Here is a 24,650-nt window from a genome sequence, read left to right as displayed (position 1 = left end):
CCAACTAGTTATTCATTATGTATAAAGTAAGGCAGGTTTATGTTTATAAGTCATTTTTTTATTATTTACATGTTTTTGATGTTCTGGGTCTTGCATAGTATGACTGACACTACACCTTCTTGATGATTAAGGGACTGAATTTTCTTCCACAGAAGCCAGTAAATCACTGATTTGACTAGGATCTGCATTTACTTTTCAACTGTTCAACAGTACTGTGCTTTTATTTACTTACAACCATGCTACACTATGTCATATCACTATTAAGTACTGTAAGGTAATCTTGGAAGAGGACAGAAGTAATTAATTCAGTGGCAGTAAAGTACACCTGCAAATAGTTTCAATTTTTGTCTCCACTTTGAAAGAAAATACAGCAATACTCAGTCTGACACCACTGGTGTAAATAGCAGAATGTCTGTCTAGGGTGATTTGTCACATCTGTCTGTTGTATACAGTCAGATGTTATTCTGAAACTGAAAGGCTAGATAACCAAAAAAGGAATGAAACCTTATTATAGGTAAAGATAAATACTGAGAAATTGAACATTTTGATCACAAACATATGAAACTGGGTAAAACAAATAACTAAAGCGAACTGGAATGGAATCACAGATCCATTTAAGTACTTGTTTTCCCTGTGTGTAAATACCACATCAGAATTCTTTTGATAATCTGTGACCATGTACAGAAAACTGCAGTCCCTATTAGAAGCACTCGCTGCTTATTTAATTAGGGCAACATGGATTGCCATTCTCCTTCAATTAATGACTCATATGAAATGCCAAGAGGTTCTGCCATGGTGCAGCTTGCTAACGCAGCAGTGTCCGTTGTAAAGATTTAATGGGTAGCTAGGCAGAAGACAAAAGAATTGCAGGGAGGCCCAACTGTACAAAAAAGCTGTGCTGATGTCAAACAGCTCAGGGCTGTAACCACATTCTACAGACTAAGATTTTGACTTACTAACTGAAACAAACGGCACTGCACTGCAGAAATAACATTTATTTACAAACCAGGCCCAATTTTGTAATCTTCAAATTGCAGTTTTAGGCCTTGTTTTCCATTAACAGTTCTCATCCAAAATAAGGGGCTTCACACATACTTCTCTGCATTTCCCAGCAGCAGCCTGGGGAGAAACAGTGTGGAAGTCATGCCTAGAACTGTGTGGAACTACAACGATCTATTTTTATTTATGATGACAAGACCATCTGTCATGTAACTTTTTTCAGGGCAGCAAGAAGAGTCTGGCAGCCTGCTCCTCCTCTCCAAAATGGTATGCAGAGAAAGTTCCTGCCTGCCTGCTCTTCTCAGCACTCTCCTTAAATTCCCAATCTGAATTCCTCCTTCTACTGTAAAATCCTTCACAAAATAAAATATATCCAAATGCTATATAACTTTCTAGATATAAATATATTAATCTATATTTTCCCAGAACGGCAAATGTTGCAGATTAAGGGATATGTGAAAACCACTTTAATGAACTCTCTTTACCTGCTCTCCCTGCATATATTATCTAAATGGATTCCTTCTGGTACACACTCCTGTTTGGAAGGCCCAAGCCTTACAGAAGTGAAAGCTCTGACAGTAGTAGCCCTGGAATAGGAATCAGGAGCCAGGATTCAGGAAGCGCAATGCAGTGCCAGTTTACTCAAGGGAGGATCAGCCACAAAATAGAGCTGGCAACTTTCCATAAAGACAGTTTTTGAAATCAGATATTGTGACTGGATTTCACATGCTTGAATTTTTACAACCTGCAAGCAAATCAAAATTATCTATTTACAGTATAATTTCTAAATCACTTCAGCAGAAGCAATGTTCAATAATCTATTCTAGCAAGAGAAGAAAATAGGCAGACTTTCCTTAATGTTTTTTTACCTTTCTGCTGTAAAGGGAGGTAGCATGAAGATTTCCATCTTCTTAAGTTGTAAGTTGTTAAAGAAAAATTCAACGAGCCCTTAAGACAGAAAAGATGTTAACAAGAAAAAAAAATTAGTTTTTTAGTAGTCTTAAAAAAAGCATTTAGTCTTTCCATGACTTGCACTGAAGTTTGTATAATGAAATTCTGAATCTCACAGCCAATGAACTCCAACTCCTCCAAACTTTGCTGTTTTTTAAAATAACAGCACATTCTAGGAGCACCAGGGCTTCATGTAAGGTATGGCAGGTAGGATACATGGCTTAAAAGGGTACAGATTTGAAAGGAGATTAAAACAGCTGCTGAATTGACTTCCTCTGTCAAGAAAAGAAAGAATGTATGGAAAAACTTTAGTGACACAACTAAACAAAATTGGCACTATCACACAAGGTAGGTGGGATAAAAGTCATGCCCTGTAAGCCCCTGCTGATGTTTCCTACAGGGGCAGGGTAAGGACAGGTAACCAATTGCCTGACATGCACTTGTCCCCTCAAACAAACAGCTTGGTGAAACCACAATTAGTCTTCATCAGTTAAATATGGTAGGAGCCAAAATTGATAAGATCAAGACCTAGAATTTGGGGTTGGGTTTTTTTGGTTTGTTTGGTTTGGTTTGTGTTTTTTTGTTTTTGTTTGGTTTTGCCTCATTTTGCTGCTGCTTAGCCTTTGACATCCCAGTTCAAGTAAGTACTACAGACATATAGAGTTTTGTCTCTGCATGTGACTAGAACTGTTGTTTGCACATGGGAGATTTCAGAGTTCCATCATTTGGGGACTAATTCTGGAACAGCCAGTATTAAAATGCCAAATTAGGACAGATAAATACATGTTCGATACACTTGTATTGGGCAAATCTGGAGGATAAGATCAACTATGTGGTATGAAGCACTCCATACTTATTAGCATCCAAGAAAACATGAAACCCACAACAGCTTTCAAACAAGATGCAACAGATGAAAGGTGTCATACTTCTAATGTACTACAGGGGAAAAAAACCCCAAACTTCTCTTATCATATCCTTCACTTTACAAGTACGTATTTCAGGAGCAAAAAAAAAGTCTGGAACCCACAGATTTAATCTGCCCACCCACTGTGTAACATAAAAGCAGTTAGAAACTGCTGCACACCAATAGAGATATCCTTCACTAAGAACTAACCATAATGAGTCGAGTGCCAACCAGCTAATACTGCAACTGGAATCCAATCTAGTCTGTTTGAAATTAACACGGGTACTGCTTGATGGCATTGGAAGGAACTGTTCACACAACTTAAAGCTAGAAGGATAGTTCTACAAAGAAAAAAAAAGTAATACATTAATACTAGCTATGTTCCTTAAGCTTACCATCTTAACGTAGCAAAGCAGTTACTTTCAATATGTTAGTTAAAACAGTGTTTCAAATATAACCAGTATTAATAAAATTACACTTTTCAAAGAGCTTTTATTTGTTGGCTCTATCTCAGATATACAGAACATTTACAGCACAATTCATATGTAGGTGTATTATTTAAACATGAGATCCCTATCCATAAACAAAATTCAGTCACCCTTTGCATTCAAGACAAGACGTTAGATTAGATTCTTATTCATGTGAAGAGACGAGAGGCTCTTCAGAATGCTGTACGACTTCCGGATGCATCATATTAAACCCTAGTTCGGATATGCATATTTTCATAGTACAGAAAATATATTACCTTTACAAGAAAAAGTTTTATAAGAATCCCTTCAAGAAAAAGTAAACATTTATGTAAGCCTCCACTTTCTATCAGCCTGGTCAAAGACCATTATGGCTACCCGCGCCTTCTGGACATAAGACCATTTTCAAAGAGCACCACCAAAATGGTAACATTCTGAACAAATCCTTCAGCTGTCATAAATATACTTATTTCATAGTTAAAAATAAAGGAATCTCACATTTCTCAATTACAGCTTGTCAACTTGAACTATATGTAAGCATATAAGCCACGTAGGACCCTCTAGCACAGAAAATTAACAAAGCCCTTACGGTCCATCGTAAATGAAGTTAAATCACATTTTTGCATGACGTAGTGCTCCTGACACACACCAAAGTTTTAACTTTGCAACAACTGCAGTAAGAAAAAATAAAAAGTAGTTGTCAAATAGGTGTGAAAAATCTCTGTAAAGCAAGACCTAACATACTACATCAGTCCAATGCTCAGATACATTGTATGTTCTCACAGAAAGAAGCATACAATGTTTCAGAAAAGAACTATTCAGCTTTGCAAAGAAAACCATTCACACCTCCACCTCGTTTTTTGTTAAACTACCAGTTTAAGTAACTCAAGATAATCACTTTAATAACCCAAAACATTAAAACTTCAAAGATCACTTTTAAAATTCCCCTCCTAATTGTATCATACACAGTTAAACATATTTCTGAGGCACTGCTGAAAAATCCCAGTAGAAACTGATTGTCTTACATAAAGCCATAAACATTCTAGAAACATTTGGTCTATTTTGAGTCCCAAATTTCACCCTACCCATGAATGGGAAGTCTTGGTTCCATTTTCTGTATTCTAGAAACATTAGCACACAGTCAACACAGCACACAAAACCTGGCACTTCAGTGCCACACAGATTTCGCAAGTACTGTAACCTACAGTCAAACACGATTTCCATCTATGCTGGAAATTGTCTCTTATTCTATATCCAACTTTTCTATTAAAAATAAACATAGTCTGAATTTCTGTTTTAAAAAGTCCATCTTCTCCCACAACCTAAAAAAGCAAGTATCAAAAAGGAACAAGCAGCAAAAATAGAAGAAATGAACGTATTGTGCTGGTTATGAAGCTCTGACACCTGACAGCCATGGTCTGAGGAACATTAAAAAAAATACTTATATACAGATTTTATATACACATTAAGTTTAAGAGCTTAAGAAAACTTCTGTAACTATTTTTGCATTTATTTCCTGTACTTCCTTACCTAGGAAGCTCACACAAATATTTTCAAAAGTACTGACTGCTGTGCAACAATCACCTTTTCCCTTTAGTCTAGCAATAAAATTAGGTCCCCACTGTCAACTGAGGTGAACTTTTCATTTGAAAAGTTAGGCCTTAATTCCTTGGATAAAACATGGCATATTTTGAAGTTCGAAAGCCAAGTAGGTCTCTCATTTCATTCCGGAATTTTGATAAGTCTTGCCTCAGTTCATTTAGGTTTTCCACAGTTGCCTGATCTGTGCTTTGCATCTTCTGCCTCATGGATGTCAAGTAACGGTGAACTAAGCAACACATCACCTTCTGATAATTCTCATCTCTCTTTTGCTTCAGATTTCTCCATTCCTTTAATAAAAAACAAAAACATCACACATTTACTAAACATAAGTAAATGTCGAGCCTGAAAGTCTGTATACAATTATAGAGTAAAAAGGAACACAATAAGCAAGAAATTCTAATATATACAGCCTGATGTGCAAAAGTGTACAATGCAAGTAAACTGCTGGAGTGATCTAAATTAAATAATAACCTGCTGTTCTGTCTCAACACATTTTTAACCCAGTAGATTTATAACAGTCCCATGAGCAATTTCAAGTTCCGTAATCCTCAATGTTCTTCAGTGCATTCTATAAAGACTTGGATTTAATATTTTTTATTATTATTATTTTGGTCAGCAAGATACAAAAGTATAAGGTACAATAAAAATGTTTATTTAAGAAAAAATCCCCTCCATTTCCCCAAATGAGGTGTTTCAGTGTTTCTATCTGGTTATTTTCTTTCATACTGCTTCAGTAAGTTCAGTAATTTTTAAAGAAATGACCTTTCTGCAAGCATACTCTGACCTCACAGTTCTTGAGATTAGCACATACTTCTTTGTGGTTTCTGTACGTTTTCAATCAAAGCACATCTCCAAAGCACTGCAGGGGGAACTGAGTGGTGAGGCAGAGTGGAAGGGGTACAAAGAAAAGGGCTAAAATTCCCCAAAATGAAAGTTCATAGAATCTATCTCATTTAGTATAAACAGCTACGACTTGTTCTTCATATTTTGGATGCAACAGACATTATCCTAGCATTCCTAATTATCTTAGTAGCATTCACTATGTGAAACGCAGCTTCATACAGCAATTTGCTGATTCATTTTACTAAGTAGCATCTGTCCATCTTCAGAGCCTATGACTCTCATCATTTCTTACCTTAAGGCTGTTCTGACGTTTCACTTTGCCACTTGATGTATGAGAGCAAATCCATTTACTAAGACTGTTGAAGAGATAACAGATAGTCTTGGGAGATGGAATAACATTGAAAGGTGGAGGTAGCGTGCATTTGTCATCAAAATAGCTAAGCCAAAGTTTGGCACGAGCAAATTTCCATTCCTTATCTTCATGGTTCTACAGCATCAGAAAGACAGAAGCAGAATAGTAAGGAAGAGCACAAAAATACTAAAATGATAATTCAACATTTTATTTTTGACAATGTTAAAAATTGATTCCTTACAATTGCATAGTATTTTAACACAGAGAATCACAGAATCACTGACACTGGAAAAGACCAGTAAGATCAATTCCAACTATTAACCTAGGACTGCTAAATCTACTACTAAACTATGTCCCTGAGCACCACATCCATACATCTTTCTAATGGACAGCCTGTTCCAATGCTTCACAATCCTTTCAGTGGGGAATTTTCTCTAAATATCTAACCTAAACCTCCCCTGGAACAATGTGAGTCCATTTCCTCCTGTCCAATCACTTGCTGCTTGACAGGAAAGTCTGACCCCCCACATGGCTACAGTCTCCTTTGAGGTTGCTGTATTAAGTGGTAAGCCTTCCTTGAATCTCCTTTTCTCCCATCTAAACAACCCCACTTCCCTCAACCATTTCTCATAATACTTGTGCTCCAGACCTTTAATCAGCTAGCAACCACCAAGAGTTAATCAGAAAACACTTACTGCTATCAGCTGAAAACTCTTATGAAGCATCGCCACAAGGAGTTTAGTTAGTACTATCACAACCACCACGTTATAGGTGCCAACAATAACAGCACCCACAAAAGACTGTAATTCTTCACCATAGCTGAAGCGCGTGACAAAGATTGCTACATGTGCCAGTGAGAATATATACCAGAACAGAGCAAAACATGTGCCGATAAACCTACAAAAACAAGAAGAACGTTGTTAGGAAAAGCAAAATTCATGTGCGTTTAGTGACTGTATATTCAAGTCCAGAGAAAAAATCCAGTTTTGTTTAATTACAGGGAACTAAGCGTCAGAACTATTCAGCTAATTCATAGGTATCAACTCACGAATGGAATGTGTCATTGCTCTGCTTTTCACAAAATATACCCGCACAGTCCCTTTCTTCTTCATTCACAGTAAATCCTTTATCGTAAAGTTGCGTCAATCCAATTGTGAATGAAAACAAAACAAGGAGGAACATGCCCAGGAATTTCCCAAAATCTTGTAGCATCTGTCCCATTGAGATCTGTGAAATAGATTTATTGCCTGTTTTAGTACAACATGCAATTACTGTTTTTATCCTCCTTCAGACTTTAATCAATAACAACAAAAAACTAGATATTTAAGATGCTAAACATGAATCAGTCAAACAGACCACATAACTGGGAGATATCCTTGTATTATCTTTCAATGATAGTTTCTAGTTGTTAAAAGAAAATCTATGTGATATGTTCACATTCTTCAATATCGTGTACATTTTACACTGTATTCATAATGGTAATCAAGAGCTCAAAAGTCAATAGATAAAAGCAATAAATGAGATGCATTTCAACAAAACTGCTACAATAGAAAACTAAGAAAACACTTAATGAAGACACTGAGCTAATCAAAGCATGTGGAATCATAGTTCACCACAAATCAAAACAGCATACCTAAAACCATCTGCAGAGCAGGGAATTAACAGTATGCTTTATGTAAGATATAAAGTATACACGTTACGTAGCTCTGTAAGCACATCAAATATGAAGGCTGTAGAGTACAGAAGATGACGGCAAGTTCAAATCATTAGTTTCCATTTCAAAATGTCCCACACAGAATTTTGCAACAGTATAAATACAGCATTAAAAAAAAAATAGCATGAACATTTTTTCCAGTGCAAGGACCTTGACTTGTTTTTGTTGTAAACACACATTTTTATACAGACATAATGTATATAATATATATTGTATATTATATATATAAAACTGCTCACAGTATTTAAATTACTCTTCCCCAAAATTATCATGTGTAAATCCTAATAAATGTGTAAATCAATCTCTACCAAATCATACTCCAGAACAGTATCACTAGTCAGGTACTTCAAGTACAAGTTTACTGTGAAACTAAGTGCCAGCTCCTGCTCTTGCTCCCTCTCATGCTGCAGGAGATTCACTGAGAATCACTGAGCACAGCAGATTGCTTCAAATTGACTAAAATCTGCCACAGACATAGACTTAAGGAGAATTAGCAATAAGACAGAGCTATGCAGTAATTACATCATTTGATTGGGAAGAATCAATCCCCACCCTACTATTTTATCACATTCATCCTGTTAAAACAAACAAACAAAAAATAGCAAATAACATTTACTATCTAACTGACTCACAGTCCCACAAAAGAGAGTCACAAAGCAGATGAAAGTTAAAACAAGTACATATAAAATGAACAAATGACCCCAAGCCATTTCATTTGGAATTAATAACACAAACCACATAACAGCTGCTTTTTTCATACAGTTTTGAAGTTGTAATCTGAAGTATTTAGAAATACTAAACACTAGAAATCTAATGAGACCACCAAACCTAATCTAGGGGGAAACTATTCAGTGTTAATCAATCAATAAATTCTGTGTTAATCAATCAATAAATCAGTCAAACAAACAACAAACAAAACCCACCACACACAGCCAACTTATAAGTCTCTGTTAGAACGGGGTTTATGAGTCAATAAGTAAAGTAACCAAATGCTTAAAAATAACTCTAGTAGCCAAGAGAACACAGTAGCTGCCTTTCCCCTCCCCCCCAGTGCACACTGTTGGGTTACCATGCCATATTTGATTACCACTATTTGAACTTTGTGACCTACTTTCAGAGAATACTGTAAGAGCTGTTGCACAAGCTGTACTGGCCAACAGTAATAACATAAGCTTCAGTGTGTCACTGAATGAAGTGACTGTTGACTGTTTTTATTTACTTGGAAAATTTCATAACATAGGCTCCTATTAAAAAACTTGTGAAAGATCTAGTACATAAATAAATATGCACATTAAACAGTGAACCTCTTTAAAATGTGGAGACTTCAATGTTCAAATAATTTGTACAACAAGCTTAATGCTTACTGCAACACCAAGACTTTAAAAAAAATTAAGTGTACAAGTAGATTTCCATTAAAAATATAAATAAAAAATACGAAAATAATTAACAGCAACATAATTAAATAAAAGGGCAAGAAGAAAAAGTAGTGCCTTCCAGCATTATTTAATTGGTTACAAGAACCAGGAACATTCTGCTTAAAGCCCAATTCACAGTGATTTTAAGAACTGTAATTAAACAAGCAACTATTTTTTTCTTTTCACAAAGGGATTATTTCACTAAAATATTCCAAAGAATTTTGTGCAGCAAGATTAAGTACTCCAAGTCATTAAAATGAGTTGGACCTTGAATGAGTGGAGCTTTTCAGCTAGATACTAAAACCTTGATACAAGAACTATTTATCTGACCAAAAGTTACTTACTCCAGAACCACCTTTCTCATAGCTCTAGTTGCACAGCAAGAACTTAAATAAATAAATAATGCTTCTCTCAAATATTAATTCTGCCTTCATAATTACAGGATCTTAAAATTAGTTTTGTTTAAGAGAGAGGTAAAAGCACTGATTTGATTTATAAGGTCAAATTCCACCAGTGGGATCACTAAACAACTATTTATTCCTAGTATCTGTTCATTCAGCAGACACTTACAAACAGAGCAAGGATGATGACAATCAGCTTTATTAAATAAAAAACATAAACAAATAGCATTACCCACCTCCACCATAAGTAAATAAATAAATAAATAGATCAGATCAGGATAAGAAAGCAGTCTGATCTGATTTGTTATCATAAATCTCCCAGGAACTACAGCCAGAGAAGTTGGAAGTAAAACTAAGCAGAGTTTTTTATCATTAAGCTGCGTCTTTAGAAAAAGAGGTGCTTCAGTTTGTGAGGAAAAAAAGCAGCAGTCTGCACTGAGGACTGAAGCTAAACAGAAGAACTGAGAAAGAAAACGTTGCTATATATTATGAGTATCCCTGGACTAAGATGTGAATTCCAGCCACAAAATGTTCTGGAAGAAAGCTATCTTCCTCCTTTCAATCAAAAAAGATCAAGTGAGGTAACTGCATCCTAAATGTGCTGACTTAACAGCTTAGACGCCCCTCCACTACTCTCCAGGCACTTTCCATTCTGTACAGTGCCACACTGGACTCTCAAGTTCACTAAATATTATTTGACTTTTATCACAGTGAAGCTACTAAGATGACTGGATCTGAGCTTCAAAGACAGAAACAATCAACAACAATTAAAAAAAAAAACACCACATGGCATAAATTCAGCACAAAACTCAATTTCTGTTCTCAAACCAGGAGAAGAAAATTAAATTCACAAAAATAGTTTAAAATGCAACCTGAAGTGAAAAAAAAAAAACAAACAAACATGCACTTAAAACTGCTGTGGTTTCTACTGCATTAACAACTGTACTAACAGTTTCTACTGGACTAACTCTTAGTGCTTCCCTTCAGCCCCCCAGATCACTGAGTTAAATGCGTTACACACGTAATATTTTTCTACATTGTCACTATTACGCATTGGAATGCTCAAGAAAATCCAGAGGAAAAAAGAAGTAACCTGTAGTCCCCAGCTATAAGATGATGATGACAATGATCAATACCACTCAACTTCACTGAGAAGACCAACAAACATAAATGCTTTGGGTTATTCTTCAGTGCTACACATCTAATTCCTCTACATTTTAGCAACAAAAACTCAGGACTACAATTTGCACAAAACTTTATTGGAATGTTCTTATCCTTACAGTTTTCAGATTTCAGACACATAACCAAAATGTTATGGTGACAACAAAAGAGAAGAAAAAGACAGTATTATCATTATAAAAATATTGTAAGTGAACTACATGTCTTCCATTCTCTTACCTTTCCCCACCTAAATCGGTGTATTTTATAATGAGAGGTTTAAAAAACAATGAAAACATCGATGCAATATCATTTCTACTTTCTCCCTTTCTTACTTTTCTTTCTTCATGTTTTTCAAATAAGACTCTTCACACTAAATTAAGATGTTTAATACTTTTTCAAGTAGTGATGATATTTACCTGGAGTGGTCCCAGAATAGAGCTGGTTGTGTACATGAAGAATAGGCGCAGATAACTCAGAACATTAGCAAATGCAAAAAGGCCTTCAGCCACTAGTGTAGGATGGAATGCATCCCAGTCCTTTCTTTCAGCATAATCATGAAACTGCAATGTAAAAAGAACAAATTGACATCACTTAGACTACAAATACAGAAATATACCCATGCACCACTCTGTTTTTGCCTCTAAAGCAGGTAATAGCATAAAAGAAACAGACACGTGATTCATAGACAGAGCATCTCTTTCACATATCTCCTCCTTTTTTGACAAAGGCAATTTAAAGTAATTCCAGAGGGAGACAGAAGACAGGCAACTTAAATTCAACCCCTAATTCTTCTCCTCACTAATTGCTAAGCAAGTATTCATTCCTCTGTTCTGCTTTCCCTTTCACTTGGTTCTGCAAGGTTGATAAATACAGACTAGTACACTATTTAAAACCATTGCATTGCCTGGTATAACAGGCCCAGATTAAAAAATTGAGGGTTTTTTTTTTGTATCAGGATTTCATTAACAACAACAAAAACCATAAAAAACCCTCACAACTAACTAGCTTACATCTTAACCAGTTTCAGAAAGATTTAGAGAGAATTAAGTAAAATGTTGGTGTGAACACGCGTGAAGTATATCCGCTGGGTGCTATTCAACTAATTATCCACAGATTCCTAACTTACAGCTTGGCTGGAAACAATCAGTATTCAAATTCAGTATTCAGCTTCAAGTGTCTCAAAATGGACACTTAAAAACAAAGGAACAGACAGTTGATTAAAATTGTTTGCCCAATATAATACTGCACAAAGATCACAAGAAACAAAGATAAACATGTTTGTATACATTGCAATTGTATGTGCATAAGTCCTCCTGCTAATCGCCTACAATATGGAGCTAGGAGACAATTTTATTTGGTATGCTAAATTATTTATAAACAATAAAAAGAAATTTTGTCATATAAAATTGGCAAAAAGTCATCACGTGCCTCTTACATGGTGACTTACAGGAGTCATACATCTCTAAAAAGACCATAACCTACCAGCAAAGGGCTCTTAGAAAAGGAACTGCTACTACATATGGGTTGGTTCTAAATGAAATGATTCAGAAGGCAGCCCGACATGGCATTCTCTCTCCAATTTTTGCAAGAAGTAGAGCTTTCCTTTCCAAATGATTACCATTCTCTGAATCAATAACATAAGTACAGGGTAAATAAGCCAAACATCAGTCTGGGAGGGAAATAAACTGGTTCAGTTCTACTCAACTGCCAGACAGCTGTCAACTCACAGTTTGCCATACAAAATAATGGTGCTACTGCACTGGCTTGGATTTTACTAAAATATTCATATTCAATTGGTCTGGCAGCTTGCCATATGCTGTGCTGCTAACAACACATGCAACAGAATGGAAATGATCATATTCAAAACTTGCATCTTTAATCAGATCCAGATGGCTTTTCCACAGAGAAAAGACAAGGCTCTTCAATAGCCTTGGGGCTTTTCCTCCTCGCTTTAAAAACAAAACAACAAAACAAAACAACAACAAAACTAGTGACCTTTAACACTTGAACATATGTAATCAAAAACTAAAGAAAATTTTGTTCCAAAAAAAGTAGGCCATCTAAATACATAAGTTAGTAATAGACTTTTGCACAGGTACTGGCCTATGTAAATCAGGCCACCTCAAATGATAGATCAATAAAGCTATATGAGGATAGTATGCCAAATGAGAATTGAGTTCTTAAATGAAGGACATTAAGTCTGTTTTTTCCTGAATAATTGAAGCTGCCTTATGCATTCTCTAACTCTCTTTCCAACTTCTCCTTCAAGATGCTTCTACATTTGCCCAGTCTATCTCAGAGGAGCTTATGCTTTATGGAGATGGATGCTCACCTTGTTATGGGCAACTACTTTGAGAGCAAAAGTTGCCAAATACAAGGAATTCATGACAAAACTAAGCTGATTACGTGACTCTTCTAAAAAGTCTTCTAAACCATCATACCAGAGTCTTTTAACATCTGACCACACCATTCCTGTAGTGGGAAGGAAGAAAGAAAAAAATTAAAAGGCAAAGTAGTCGAGCTATTGTACTCAATAGATACTCTAGTACAAGTAAAACACTTTAGACTGGGTTTGGTAATGGAAGTCTTAGCAAAGAGGAAGAGAGAAGCACGTACATTTACTAAAAAACACCACATGGAATGCATGCATTACCGAACATTTGCAACAAAATTCTAAAATACATTATTTGGAAAGATGCACTTAAGCTAAACATGGAATTAGTTCAACAAATTTAGGATTCAACAATGTGAAAAACAACTGGATTTTAGTGGTTGATGTTAATTGCAGGTAATTGTTCAATCCCATCTGGAGCCTGCATGTTAAAATATCACATGAAGAAACCAAAATATTTCAATATATTTTCAGTGAAATTTCCATGAACACCTAATTACAGATCTTCCTTCTGCACTGGATTTGATGGAGTAAGAGAATGTTCAAATCAGACATTGATTCTCAAAACAGGAGGAGTCTGTAATGCCTGGACTCTGCACTTGAAGCTTCCAATTTAAGACTTGCACATGTTTATGGGGGAGATTACTGGGGATTTCAAAAAATCTGCATGAATTACTCAACACTTATTACAGCTAACAATGCAAATAATCATCATTACCAACGAAACAACCTACACACAACTGTTTTCAACTGTATCACTGCTTTTTTAAAATTCCAGTCAACTATGTATGTGTCAATGACAAATATTACCTCCCCATAAATGTGTAAATTTCAGTGGTTTGTGTGTCAAATTTTAATTTAAAAGTGAAAAGAAACAAAAATCAAGCAAAAACAAAAGTTCATGAGCCATCTACTCAACAAAAATTATACCTGTGCTCCCTCTACTGCATAAACCAAAATTAACAAGGCTCACTTCAGGTATGGTTATTATAATCCATGACAATGACATACAGAAATAGAAAGTTGTGAAATAGGAAATTAGAATTGGAAGAAATTAAAAACTTGATATATTGTTGGCTGATGAGATAACAGGGAGTCATGACTTGCAATGATTAAACTATCTACGTACTGAACAATGCTGCCCATTCATAATAACTTGAAAAAATTTAAGGCAACATCTGAACTCAATTCATTCTTTAAATTAGCACCAGATAAAATCAGTAGAGGAACACACACCTTCCCCTTTGTATTATCAATATTACCCTACATTTGAACTTTAAAATGTCCAAACCTTAAGATGAGCTTCTATGTTAATTTCTTAATGTACGACTGAATCTCACTTGCATCACTCAAAATGCTACCTGTGCTTCTGAAATAAAATTCACCTTCCCCCTATTAGATCCTCCAACATTCTGTCTCTGACACCTCACCTTCTGTGATAACTAGAGACTGTGTTAACATATCATTGTGCTTTTCAAAATGCCCTTCTTCCCTTCTAATACAATCCTTCAAAGATGAAAATTCTGTCAAGCAATTAATAACACGATGATTTCACAGAGAGGTAGGACAAATCACTATTGTTCAATTGTCACCCAGCTCAAATCATACCTACCAATTAGCCATATTATCAGAAGATAGTCTATTCTCTCAAGGGCTGGTCCCATCGTATTCTTCTTATTCTCATTGTAGACAAGGGAGTACAAATTAAGCAACAGAAGAAATGTGAAATATGAAGCTCCATGAATAATAAACTTCATAAATGGAGTGTGAATTATACGACCTACTCGTGATTTAGGTGCTATTAAGTAACACAGGGACAGAACTGGCCAGAAAATGCCAACCATCAAAACAGTCAAAATTTTTTTGCATGTGTGCTTGCGTCGATAGCCTGCCATCTGTCCAAACCACACAGTATTGAGAAACTGCTGACAGTTAGACTGAGCGACAAACTAGAAAAGAGAAAATAAACAAGAAATCAAACTCATGTTTCTTAACAGCAGTTATTAAAATTACTTCAACAATGAGATACCACCACCAAACAGGAAATGGGAAAAATATTAAGTTGAAATAATTATATGATAATAAAAGAGCTATGGGTCTGCTATAATCATGAACATTGTTCTAATTTCTCTCTAAAGCCAGCAACTAAACATGAATTATATAAACGACTTTTAATAGTTTCCATGTTAAAAATAAGTTCTGATTTCCAATAACTTAAAAATTTAGCATATAAATAGATATTACCTCAGACAGCTGTATTATCTGAGTTATTACATAATACTGTAAAGATCATGTGAAGAACAAGATAATGCTATTTTAATATACTATCCACACTGCAAAATGCAACAACTTCGAAGTCTAGGGCTAAACACAAGGAATTAATTTTATATACATCAGTACTTAAAATCTCTTATGGATCTGTTTGGCAGGTTTAATTTTAGATCTGAGTAAGCTTTTTTGACTCAGTCTTTCAGAACAAGACAGTTTAGGATTGAAGGTTATGCAGATCATGCAAATGTAGTTTTAAATGTCAGGTGCTGATCTGCATGAAGTTGCAGAAGAATATATTTGCACTAGAACATGTTTTGTAATTTAATTTAAAGAAGAAATCAACAAAAAGAACTCTAATAATATCATATTCTAGATAAAATGTGCATATATTTAATTTGCCAGTAATTGCATGTTCTGTAAAGATACCATGCAACAGATAATAGTTCATTACGTTGTTAAATTTGTACCAGGAATGTGTAGTGCCAGTTTTCAAACACTCCATAAACGTGGCTTGTGACTTAGACATTATGTATTTTAACAGTTTCACACGCAGCTTAAGTTTATCTACATACAACGAACAGAAAATGCCAACGAAAAATGGATTTTGCATGGAAGTTTTCTCTCAGTCCCTAGTCTTTGCACTAGGCATAGCTGAACATAGCCTAAGTCTAACTCAGTTATTACAGAGCATAGATAAGGGCTGAGCCAAAGCTGAACAGCTGAAAACAAGAAGACAAGTAATATATGGGGCCTAAGGATCCATGCTCCCTTACACACGGATTTACTGAGGATCTGAACAGATATTTACCATTACCAGAGTTTTTCAATAAAAAGCAATAGTCTATATTGCAATACTGAAAAGACTACATTTTTTTTCCCCCAAAAAGTAAATACAGAGGAAATACTCACTATCCTGAAATAATATTTCTCTGCTCGCACATGCAGCTAATGTTCGTATTACTTCTGTAACCTGCAAATTTACTTGTGCTTCTACATCTACAGGCAGATCGGTAAACTCAATCACAAGCACAAAATAAAATACGCAAGGCCTACCAAACTACAGCAAAAACAAACCTCTTTCTGATTATACTTGATTGCAAGTTTTAAGCGACTTAGGTTCATCCTTTCTTCCAGCAACCCTCGTTTGTCTACGTGTTCATCACTAGATGTATGATTCAGAATAACTTCCAGCTCCCGTGAATTCCTTGCTTGTGCAAGTAAGTCTTTAGCAAAGGTTTTGCATTGCTGAGCTAGCTCCTCATAATCATTTCTGGAAGACACAGAAACAGTAGATACTATTACACCGATGAAAGAGTTTCCATTAACTATCCTTTTTTGTTGCGTATGCATATTATGCTAAGAAAAAAAACTCACTTTTAAAGAGCAAAGTGTTCTCAAGACAACTCTGAGCAGGTTTCTCTGTAGTATAATTACATAAATACAATCAGTTTGCAACTACACTACAGAGAATCAAGTAATTAATCTTACAAATTGACTGTGAACACATAAGTCACTTTACAAACTTCTAAAATAATTTCTAATAATCAGCTTAAATGTGGAAATTACAAAGAAAACAAAACATCAAGAACAAAAAGCACAATTTTTCTAATATACACACATTTCCAAGTACATCATTTAATACAAGTATTGAAGTTGGGTCGTGCTTTCCAATCCCTACCTGAACTCAACCTCAACTAGACTTAATTCTTTCAAGTCTGCGCTAAGTTCAAAAGCTCGAAGAATTGGATCCTCCTCTGTCAACATTATCAAAGCAGGACTGGCCAAACACCGGTAAATGTCAAGACGAAACCTGTAACAAAATACCAGCAAGGAAAATGAAGATATTTCGTGCGATTAGCAGTATTAAATCACTTCCAGAGTGCGCATAAAATTGCATAAAAACAAAATAAGAGGGTTTCCTAAAACGAGAAAAAAAAACCAAAAACCAACCCAACCAAAAAACATAGCATATGAAAGAACACTGTCCTTCACTTGCTTTTAATCCTCACTATACTAAGTAACAAAAGTTAGCTGCCGAAATGGTACCCTCTTCTATGCCTCACTACTTCAACTACCACCAGCACCTTCTGCATAAGGACATCAATAAGGTAATAGCACTGATAAAACGTTGACATTTTAAAATCTAATATAGTAGTTCTGCAGGTACTTCAAGTATTGAAAGGTACTGAAAGGGAAGTAAAGCACTGAAGGCAATCTTCTGTTCTAACAAACTAAATTAAGAACAGTGGAGAGCAGCAGGCAAAATAATTTGTATGTCAGCTACTTTGGATGGGTAAAATTATCCCAGCTAGCTCAGGAAAAGAGGTGAGAAAGAGCCTATCTACTTTACTTGTATCCATGAGAGAAGCAAAATAGCATATTCAATTCAAAATTCTCCTCCCTTCAAAACCAGATTTGTGCCAGCAGCTTTCTGAATTCCATGCTCAGGCTTTTCTGCACAAAGCCTGTTACCCACCTAATCAGTCCTACCAAGGAAAGCAAAACAGAACATACGAAGTGTTTCAGGTTCCTCGTTCCTTTATATTAATCACACGGTCAAAACTGTGGACCATAATGGAGACAAGTTAGCGAATACTCTCCTCCAGTCCAGAAGCAGGAGATCTGAGACAAACTTACTCAAATGGTTTTCTGTCCTGTTTTTCACAATGTCATTATTTTCAAAGCGCATGCATAGCTAAAATGCAATGTAAACAGGACTCCATGCACTGTATCTTTGAAGATTATTTTCAGTGTGACAGCATTAAGCCTTGTGAAAATAATGTGCTGCTCCTCTCCCATGGCCAGCACTATCACACATTCTTAATTCTGCAGTCAACATTTCCTACAGACTTACACACAAAGCCTTTTATTCTCACTAACCCCCACATTTTGCTTCTTGAAATATTATCCCTCTCTGTTCTTTTGTCTCTTTCCAGCTGTAAAATCAATATTATCCAAACAGAAAAACAAAGAATGTTACAAGTTTAAAATACAAGTTAATTATTATAACTACAATTTAAAGTGTGACACTTACTATGTAGGAGATGCTTTTAAAAACAAACAGGAAGAGCTCTCACTCTCTGAAGCAGAAATATTTCACTGTGCCTTGCAGACCAACCATAAGTCTATTTACTACAGTAAAATCCATTAACACAGACAAAGCGCCATATCCAAACTTCAGCACTGCTCATCAGCACCTGTACAACTTTATCACAGCTTGTCCGGGCATCTTTACTTATTACTGCATGTACTGTTTGTTACATAGTACACTGACAGCTTTCTTCTGCAGACAGCATTATTTGTGACAACCTACAGTGTTGATAAAATCTTACTGTCAGCTACAAGGTATCGTCTCAAACATTTCCACTGTTTGTTTGCTTGGTATACAGTGACATCCTTTCCCATACTGGAGTAAATTATGCACTGTCAGCTGGATATTGCTATGACAGGTACCAGGACATGGCTTGTAGCAGCTGAATGGCAGTAATAACTATCCATTCATTTCTCTTTCTGTGACTGAGATACACACTGAAATAAATAAGTAATAATTAACTGTATATTGCAGTTGGAGTCCACTTACAGCTTTTGAGTGCTGATTTTTTTTCTCCCCCAAACTATCACATATTAAATTACATTCAGCCTTCAAACATGTTTTCAAGTTAACAAGATAAAATATTGTTAAGATCAGTAAAAATCTCTTTCCCTACTTACATCTTTGGAAAGAAAGTTTTCTACTTTGAAGAATACTGGAAAAATACATCTTTAGTTTACATTCATCAAGCCATGCTACATACATGCCTTTCGAAACAGCATCAAGTATTAACTACATCTTCATTCTAGCTCATAAAAAATAGGGCAGTATAAGGAAAATAAGAGTATCAAACCAAAATGAAAGAAAGCCACTACCTTCCATCAGCCTATTCAAGCATACTCCATCCCCCAAAAACACCACAACAGACAAAACAATACAATAAAGGGGACTGCTTCTAAGCTTCACCTTAAGAGGAAAAGGAAACATACTGAATCTGACCCAAGTAACACAACAGACTGATGACAATAATTTCTTTATTTCTGTCTGTAACTGATGAATCTTACCTGGAATGTCGTAGACTGTCTTTTTTGTTTTTTGCAGTACAAAGTGTGCATTCACAGCCTACAGCATGAGGCTTGGGTAATGATATATCTTGCTTTAACAGCATAGTAAGAATTTCATAGTTATTACGATGAGCAGCTAAGATGACAGGTGCCACATCCATGGTTGTTGAGTATTCTGGGTTCTGAATGCGTTCCATTAGTTTCTGGAATAAAAAGGAGAGAGTATCAATTTATTACATACAGCTTTATCACAGAGTGTTTGCAATGCACGTTACTTTTCACTGCTCAGCATTAAGGAAGGAATTCATTGGGATCAAAGTATTTTTTTCAAAGTTCAGTAACATGAAAAAAGAAGAAAAAAAATGTATAACGACATCCAAACCCTTCTCATGTAAATACCAGAAAGAGAGAAAGTGACACAGGGACATTTCTGGTTTATTTGCAAAGAACACCAAGCATTCATTGCCTACCTTCTCCTTAATAACACATTTGCATACAATGGAGTGCATTTTGCTCTAATCAAGGTTTAAAAAAAAAGACAGAAAGAAAAGAAAGGAGTGTATTTACTACTCAAGTGTACAACAAATACCCTGACTGTAACATGCACTGCTGCACAACACATTATTCCCTCCCTTCCTTCCTCTGCCTCTACTTATGAACTTGTAGAAATCTGTACTTTAGCATCATCAAAATGAGTTTCAAGTGATTAATTTCAATGTGAAGATTTGACGCTTATAGATCTGCCTGAAAATTCTAAGAAGTTTCACTGCATTTTCTTTTCTCTTGGCACCTGTTAGCATTTGGAATGTATAAAGCTACTGGACTCCTACAGGCAATAAGGCAAAGTAACACACTCTTATCATTAAGACAAAAGATGCCATAATAATCTCTGATACCCAAGTTCTGTCTGCTTAGAGATGCAGAATTCCATTCAAGGACACTGTTTTAAATATCCCAGTTACCCAGAACCCACAGTCCCTTACTGTCCAAACAAACAAACACAGAACAACACCACTCAACTACAATGGTTGGCCTGGAGGATCTTTTTGGTCGGTGATTAAGTAGAATGTCAACAGCTCCCACCACTTCCGAGTCAATAGCCACCAAAAGTGCATCTGACGACTAAGAAAAGAAAACAAGTTATACATAAAAACAGCATTACCTTACATAAAATGAAGACTCAACCTGGAGCCAAACTAAATTTTAAATAGACACATACATTAAATTATATAGATGTTATTAATTCTAGTTGCTCAAAATTAAGTACTGAAAAATGTTCTCCATACAACCACATTAAATTCAGGCTGTCATACCAGGAGTTAGCACAGCATTACTGATAATTTGTTTTACTGCCTCAGCATCAGAACCAATTGTAAAACTTGTCAGCAAAGATGACATAGGATACTAAAAAAAAAAAAATCAGGTTTTAAGAGACAGATTATAAGCAAGGGTGTAAAAGCTTAATAAAAATGTAACAACCAAGTGTCTGTAACACAACTCAGACACATCAGATACTTCAGCCCTGCCTTCACAGCTCTGTCATAAAGCTGGAAATGTGAACTTTTTTCCTGGGCTCATGACTACCCCGGAGACTTCCCCGAAGTTAAGCTGAACAGCTTTCCACTTTCCATACAGCTGATAGCACCCTTTTAAATTCACTTCAGAAAACTCAAACAGATTGTGATATTGCCACTAAAACAGAGATCCAGGGAGGGGAAGGCTGCCTGTTTTCTTTTTCTGTCTAGTAATAAACAACTTCAAGAAAGATTATTTTTTTGCCTGTTCGTAACACCCTCATAGCTACAACTCCTGGCAGTAGCTGAGCACACTTACAAGAACACAAGAGTCAAGCAAGTACCATTGATATGAAACTGCCTCTGCCCCGTGCCTCAGCACAGACCAGGTTTTACAAGAAGGCATCGTGGAAACGCACGCTTGCCTTATCCTGAAATCATCTGTGACAAAACACATTTACGTCCTCCTATTTAAAGCAATTTTCACAATTACTACCTGGAAAAAAAGGCTGAAGTGCCTATAAAGAACTGGAATTTCTGCCAAATTCCGACACGTCAACAGAAAAAAATACAAACAAAATAGACAACAGAAACCAATGACTACTCTCCAAGTTTCCAATAATCAATGTGTTGTATACCTGGCACCCATAATCCAGAAGAAGCTGTAGTATGTCCAAATTTTCATTTTCAATCGTTATGGTAACAGCATTTCTTCCAAGCACATCCACACAATTTATGTTCATCTCACCAGAGCTGTTTTCTTCTAAGAGTTTCTTAACCATGTAATAATCACCTGCATGAACAATGTATGAATATATCTCAGCGTTCTTATTGTAAAAGCACGTTAACATGTTGAAGTACCAGCTACAGTCCATCACAACTGACAATACAGCGAGTACGTCAGGCATCTAAGAAGAGAGATAAGAATTCTCCCTCCAGATGGAAAACTGAAGACATACTAAGAGTTCTCCTTCAGGGAAGCACTAAGACATTTAATGCCTCCCTTAATTCCAGTCTTGAAAACAAGCACATATAACACACAAAAGCACAGGTACTTTTCAAAACTGAGGCAGCACCGCATATATAACCTCTGAGATGCTGGAAACATCAGCTCCATCAAAGAAGGCTACTTGGTGCAGAAGAACCGCAGCATCGGAGCAGCCCTCTATACAGCACCACATACACACCTGCTTCTCTTGAGTACAAGCCATGTTGGCATTTCCTATTTATTTCCATCTTTAACGTACCAATCACGAAAGTCAGGGTGATGTGATGCTGCAGTGTTACAAAAATCAAGCTAACAAGTTTGATGAGCAAGTAAAACTAACCGTATTGTGTAGACATCTGCACTTTCCAACTTGCCTGAAATACAGACGCAGCAGTACTGACATTACGTATTATTTTGTTTAACTGCTTGCTGCCAAGGAAGTTTTATTTTTGCCTCTAACAAGCTATTTCACGGCACAGAGGACCATGACGAAGACAGATCTTGCTGTACAACCCTCACAGAACATTCAGATACAGCCTGTAACAGTACTAAACCCGCAGTTAGACACATCAGAATGGTTGTTTTTCTTTTATTATTTTAAAGATCTTTTCGTTGCTGTTTTATCGTGCATCCTTTAGCTCTCTGAGCCTGTTTACACTTTGAGAGCGTGCTGCCTGGCTCTAGTCTCCAGGACAGGCTCCACCAGCAGCAGGGCTGTGGGCAGTGTGTCCATCTGACAGCAAGGCACTGACCTCCCATTGAGCACCCCAGCTTCACAGGCCGCCAGTTGCCTCTGAACCGCTGCCCAGCACCAACCCAACAGACAGCAGTGGGCAGGGCTGCACATCAACACATTGACTGCTACATAGAAACACAGAACCATTCATCACCTGATCAACAACCTGACTTGGGGTCCAATGCTTTTAAAGTGCCAAGAACCGTTTGATTTAAGACAATCTTTAAACAAGGTACATAAACACGTGCTTAAACTAAGCAAGCATCAGATTTTAGACAGGAAAAATCCACCCACAACCATAGGTGCCATTCAGTGCCCGAGGCATTCCACTGACGCCCAGGTAAGTCGCCCATTGGAAAGGAACTTTAAAAGCGACCTGAGCAAACGTTAACTGACTGGTGTCACAACACAAACCCCGTGGCACACTGACCCATCGCACACCGACACAGAACGCCGCTGCAAGGAGAACGTTCATCCCCTGCCCCGCCCGAAGCGCGGCCGCTGCCTGCGGGCAGAGAACAGCTCAGGCCTCGGAGCAAGAGGCCGAGCCCCCCGTTCCCGAGGCCGCATCAAGGGGCTCCGTACCTTTGTCACAGGCCAGCAGGAAAAGCTTCTCGTCAAGCGTGGTCTCTTCCTTCACCTGCCGTACATCCTTCAGCGCCAGCAGCTTGTTGGGCGAGGCCGAGGCGGACGGGTCCGCGCTCTGGTACAGAGCCGCCATAGCGCCGGCTCCGCCAGGCCCATGAGCGCGCGGGCGGGGCGAGGCCGCGCAGCAGGAGGACCCCGGCAGCCCCGGGGGGAGCGGGGCGGCAGCACCCGGCACTGCCGGCACAGGGCAGGGCAGGGCAGGGCAGGGCAGGGCAGGGCAGGGCGGCCGCTCCCCGCTGCACTGCGCAGGATCCAATGGCGGCCTCGCCTCTCCGGGCGGTAGCGGGGAGGAGCACGCCGCAGGGCTGTGGCTGCTGCAGCGCCGCGTCCTCCCGCAGCGCCGTGCGCCTCCGCGGTTTAGCGTCACCCCTACAAAACGGCTTTTGTAGGGGACCGCGGTCAGCCTGTGCTTTCAGGCCCGGCTGGAGCCTGATGGCGCGGGCCTCAGAGGCAGGAGCACAGAGTCAAGGGCCTGACTGCGCTGTACCTGCACGCACACGGAGCAGTGACATGTTTTTATCAGTTAACGCTTAGGGGAGTACTTCTAGACATCACAGGCATTAATTCTTCCTTTTTACGTTACAATTACATGCCTTCATATTTGCCATTTAAAGACAACTAATTCTGTATGTTGATAACTTGCAGCCCTAGCTCCTGTTTCTGTGGTTTAGTGCAGGTGGTCATGATACACGAGGCCTTATCCCCAAATTCTTCCCCTCAAGCTGCTGGCAGTCATCCTGAGCTGACCCCACTGGCACAGCCTCATTCGCTTTAGTGAGCTATAAGGATGGATGCTATGGAGAAGCTGTGGTGCCCTGAAAATCCATTTCTATTTTATCAAAATATGCTTGAACAGATTGTAAACATAATTCCCATTGATTTTCTAAAATACACACATGCAAGCCCTTAGCTCTCTGAGACACTGAGTATCCCCTTACATAACAGAAATCAAATGGATGTAACTTCTTTCTTTTAATATGTTATGCAAGATAACAGAAGCTTGCTACAACTGCTCACATTATCATGCTTGGATCTTGCCACACTTACTGTTTCTAGAAGCAGAGAGAGAAAAAGTGGCTCCATATCTTTAAAAAAGAAACATCTATTTGTATTTAGTTTTTCCTTTCTTACTGTTCAGCTTCTGGTAAGAATTAAAAATCCAGAGCCTTTGGTGTAAAATTATGGCTGCACAGAAAG

The 24,650-nt window shown here is 37.3% G+C and overlaps 1 protein-coding gene across 1 annotated transcript; it reads right to left on the bottom strand.

The window, feature by feature from the left end:
* Positions 1 to 3,321: 3,321 nt before the first annotated feature.
* TRPC1 (transient receptor potential cation channel subfamily C member 1) lies at positions 3,322 to 23,725 on the bottom strand. The gene is made up of 13 exons (XM_015871465.2): positions 23,391 to 23,725; positions 21,720 to 21,874; positions 20,588 to 20,689; positions 19,568 to 19,770; positions 17,151 to 17,282; positions 16,547 to 16,742; positions 14,814 to 15,150; positions 13,142 to 13,281; positions 11,226 to 11,369; positions 7,167 to 7,345; positions 6,814 to 7,015; positions 6,059 to 6,253; positions 3,322 to 5,210 (listed from the first exon to the last, which is right to left on the bottom strand). Exons 1-13 carry the CDS (start codon positions 23,524 to 23,526, stop codon positions 4,983 to 4,985), a joined length of 2,349 nt encoding a protein of 782 aa, XP_015726951.1. The 5' UTR covers positions 23,527 to 23,725; the 3' UTR covers positions 3,322 to 4,982.
* Between the last annotated feature and the right edge of the window lie 925 nt (positions 23,726 to 24,650).

The sequence above is a fragment of the Coturnix japonica genome, chromosome 9 (genome assembly GCF_001577835.2).
Source record: "Coturnix japonica isolate 7356 chromosome 9, Coturnix japonica 2.1, whole genome shotgun sequence".
Lineage (NCBI taxonomy): Eukaryota > Metazoa > Chordata > Aves > Galliformes > Phasianidae > Coturnix > Coturnix japonica.
Note: the sequence above shows the minus strand (reverse complement) of the source record. Positions and strands in the feature narration are given on the sequence as shown.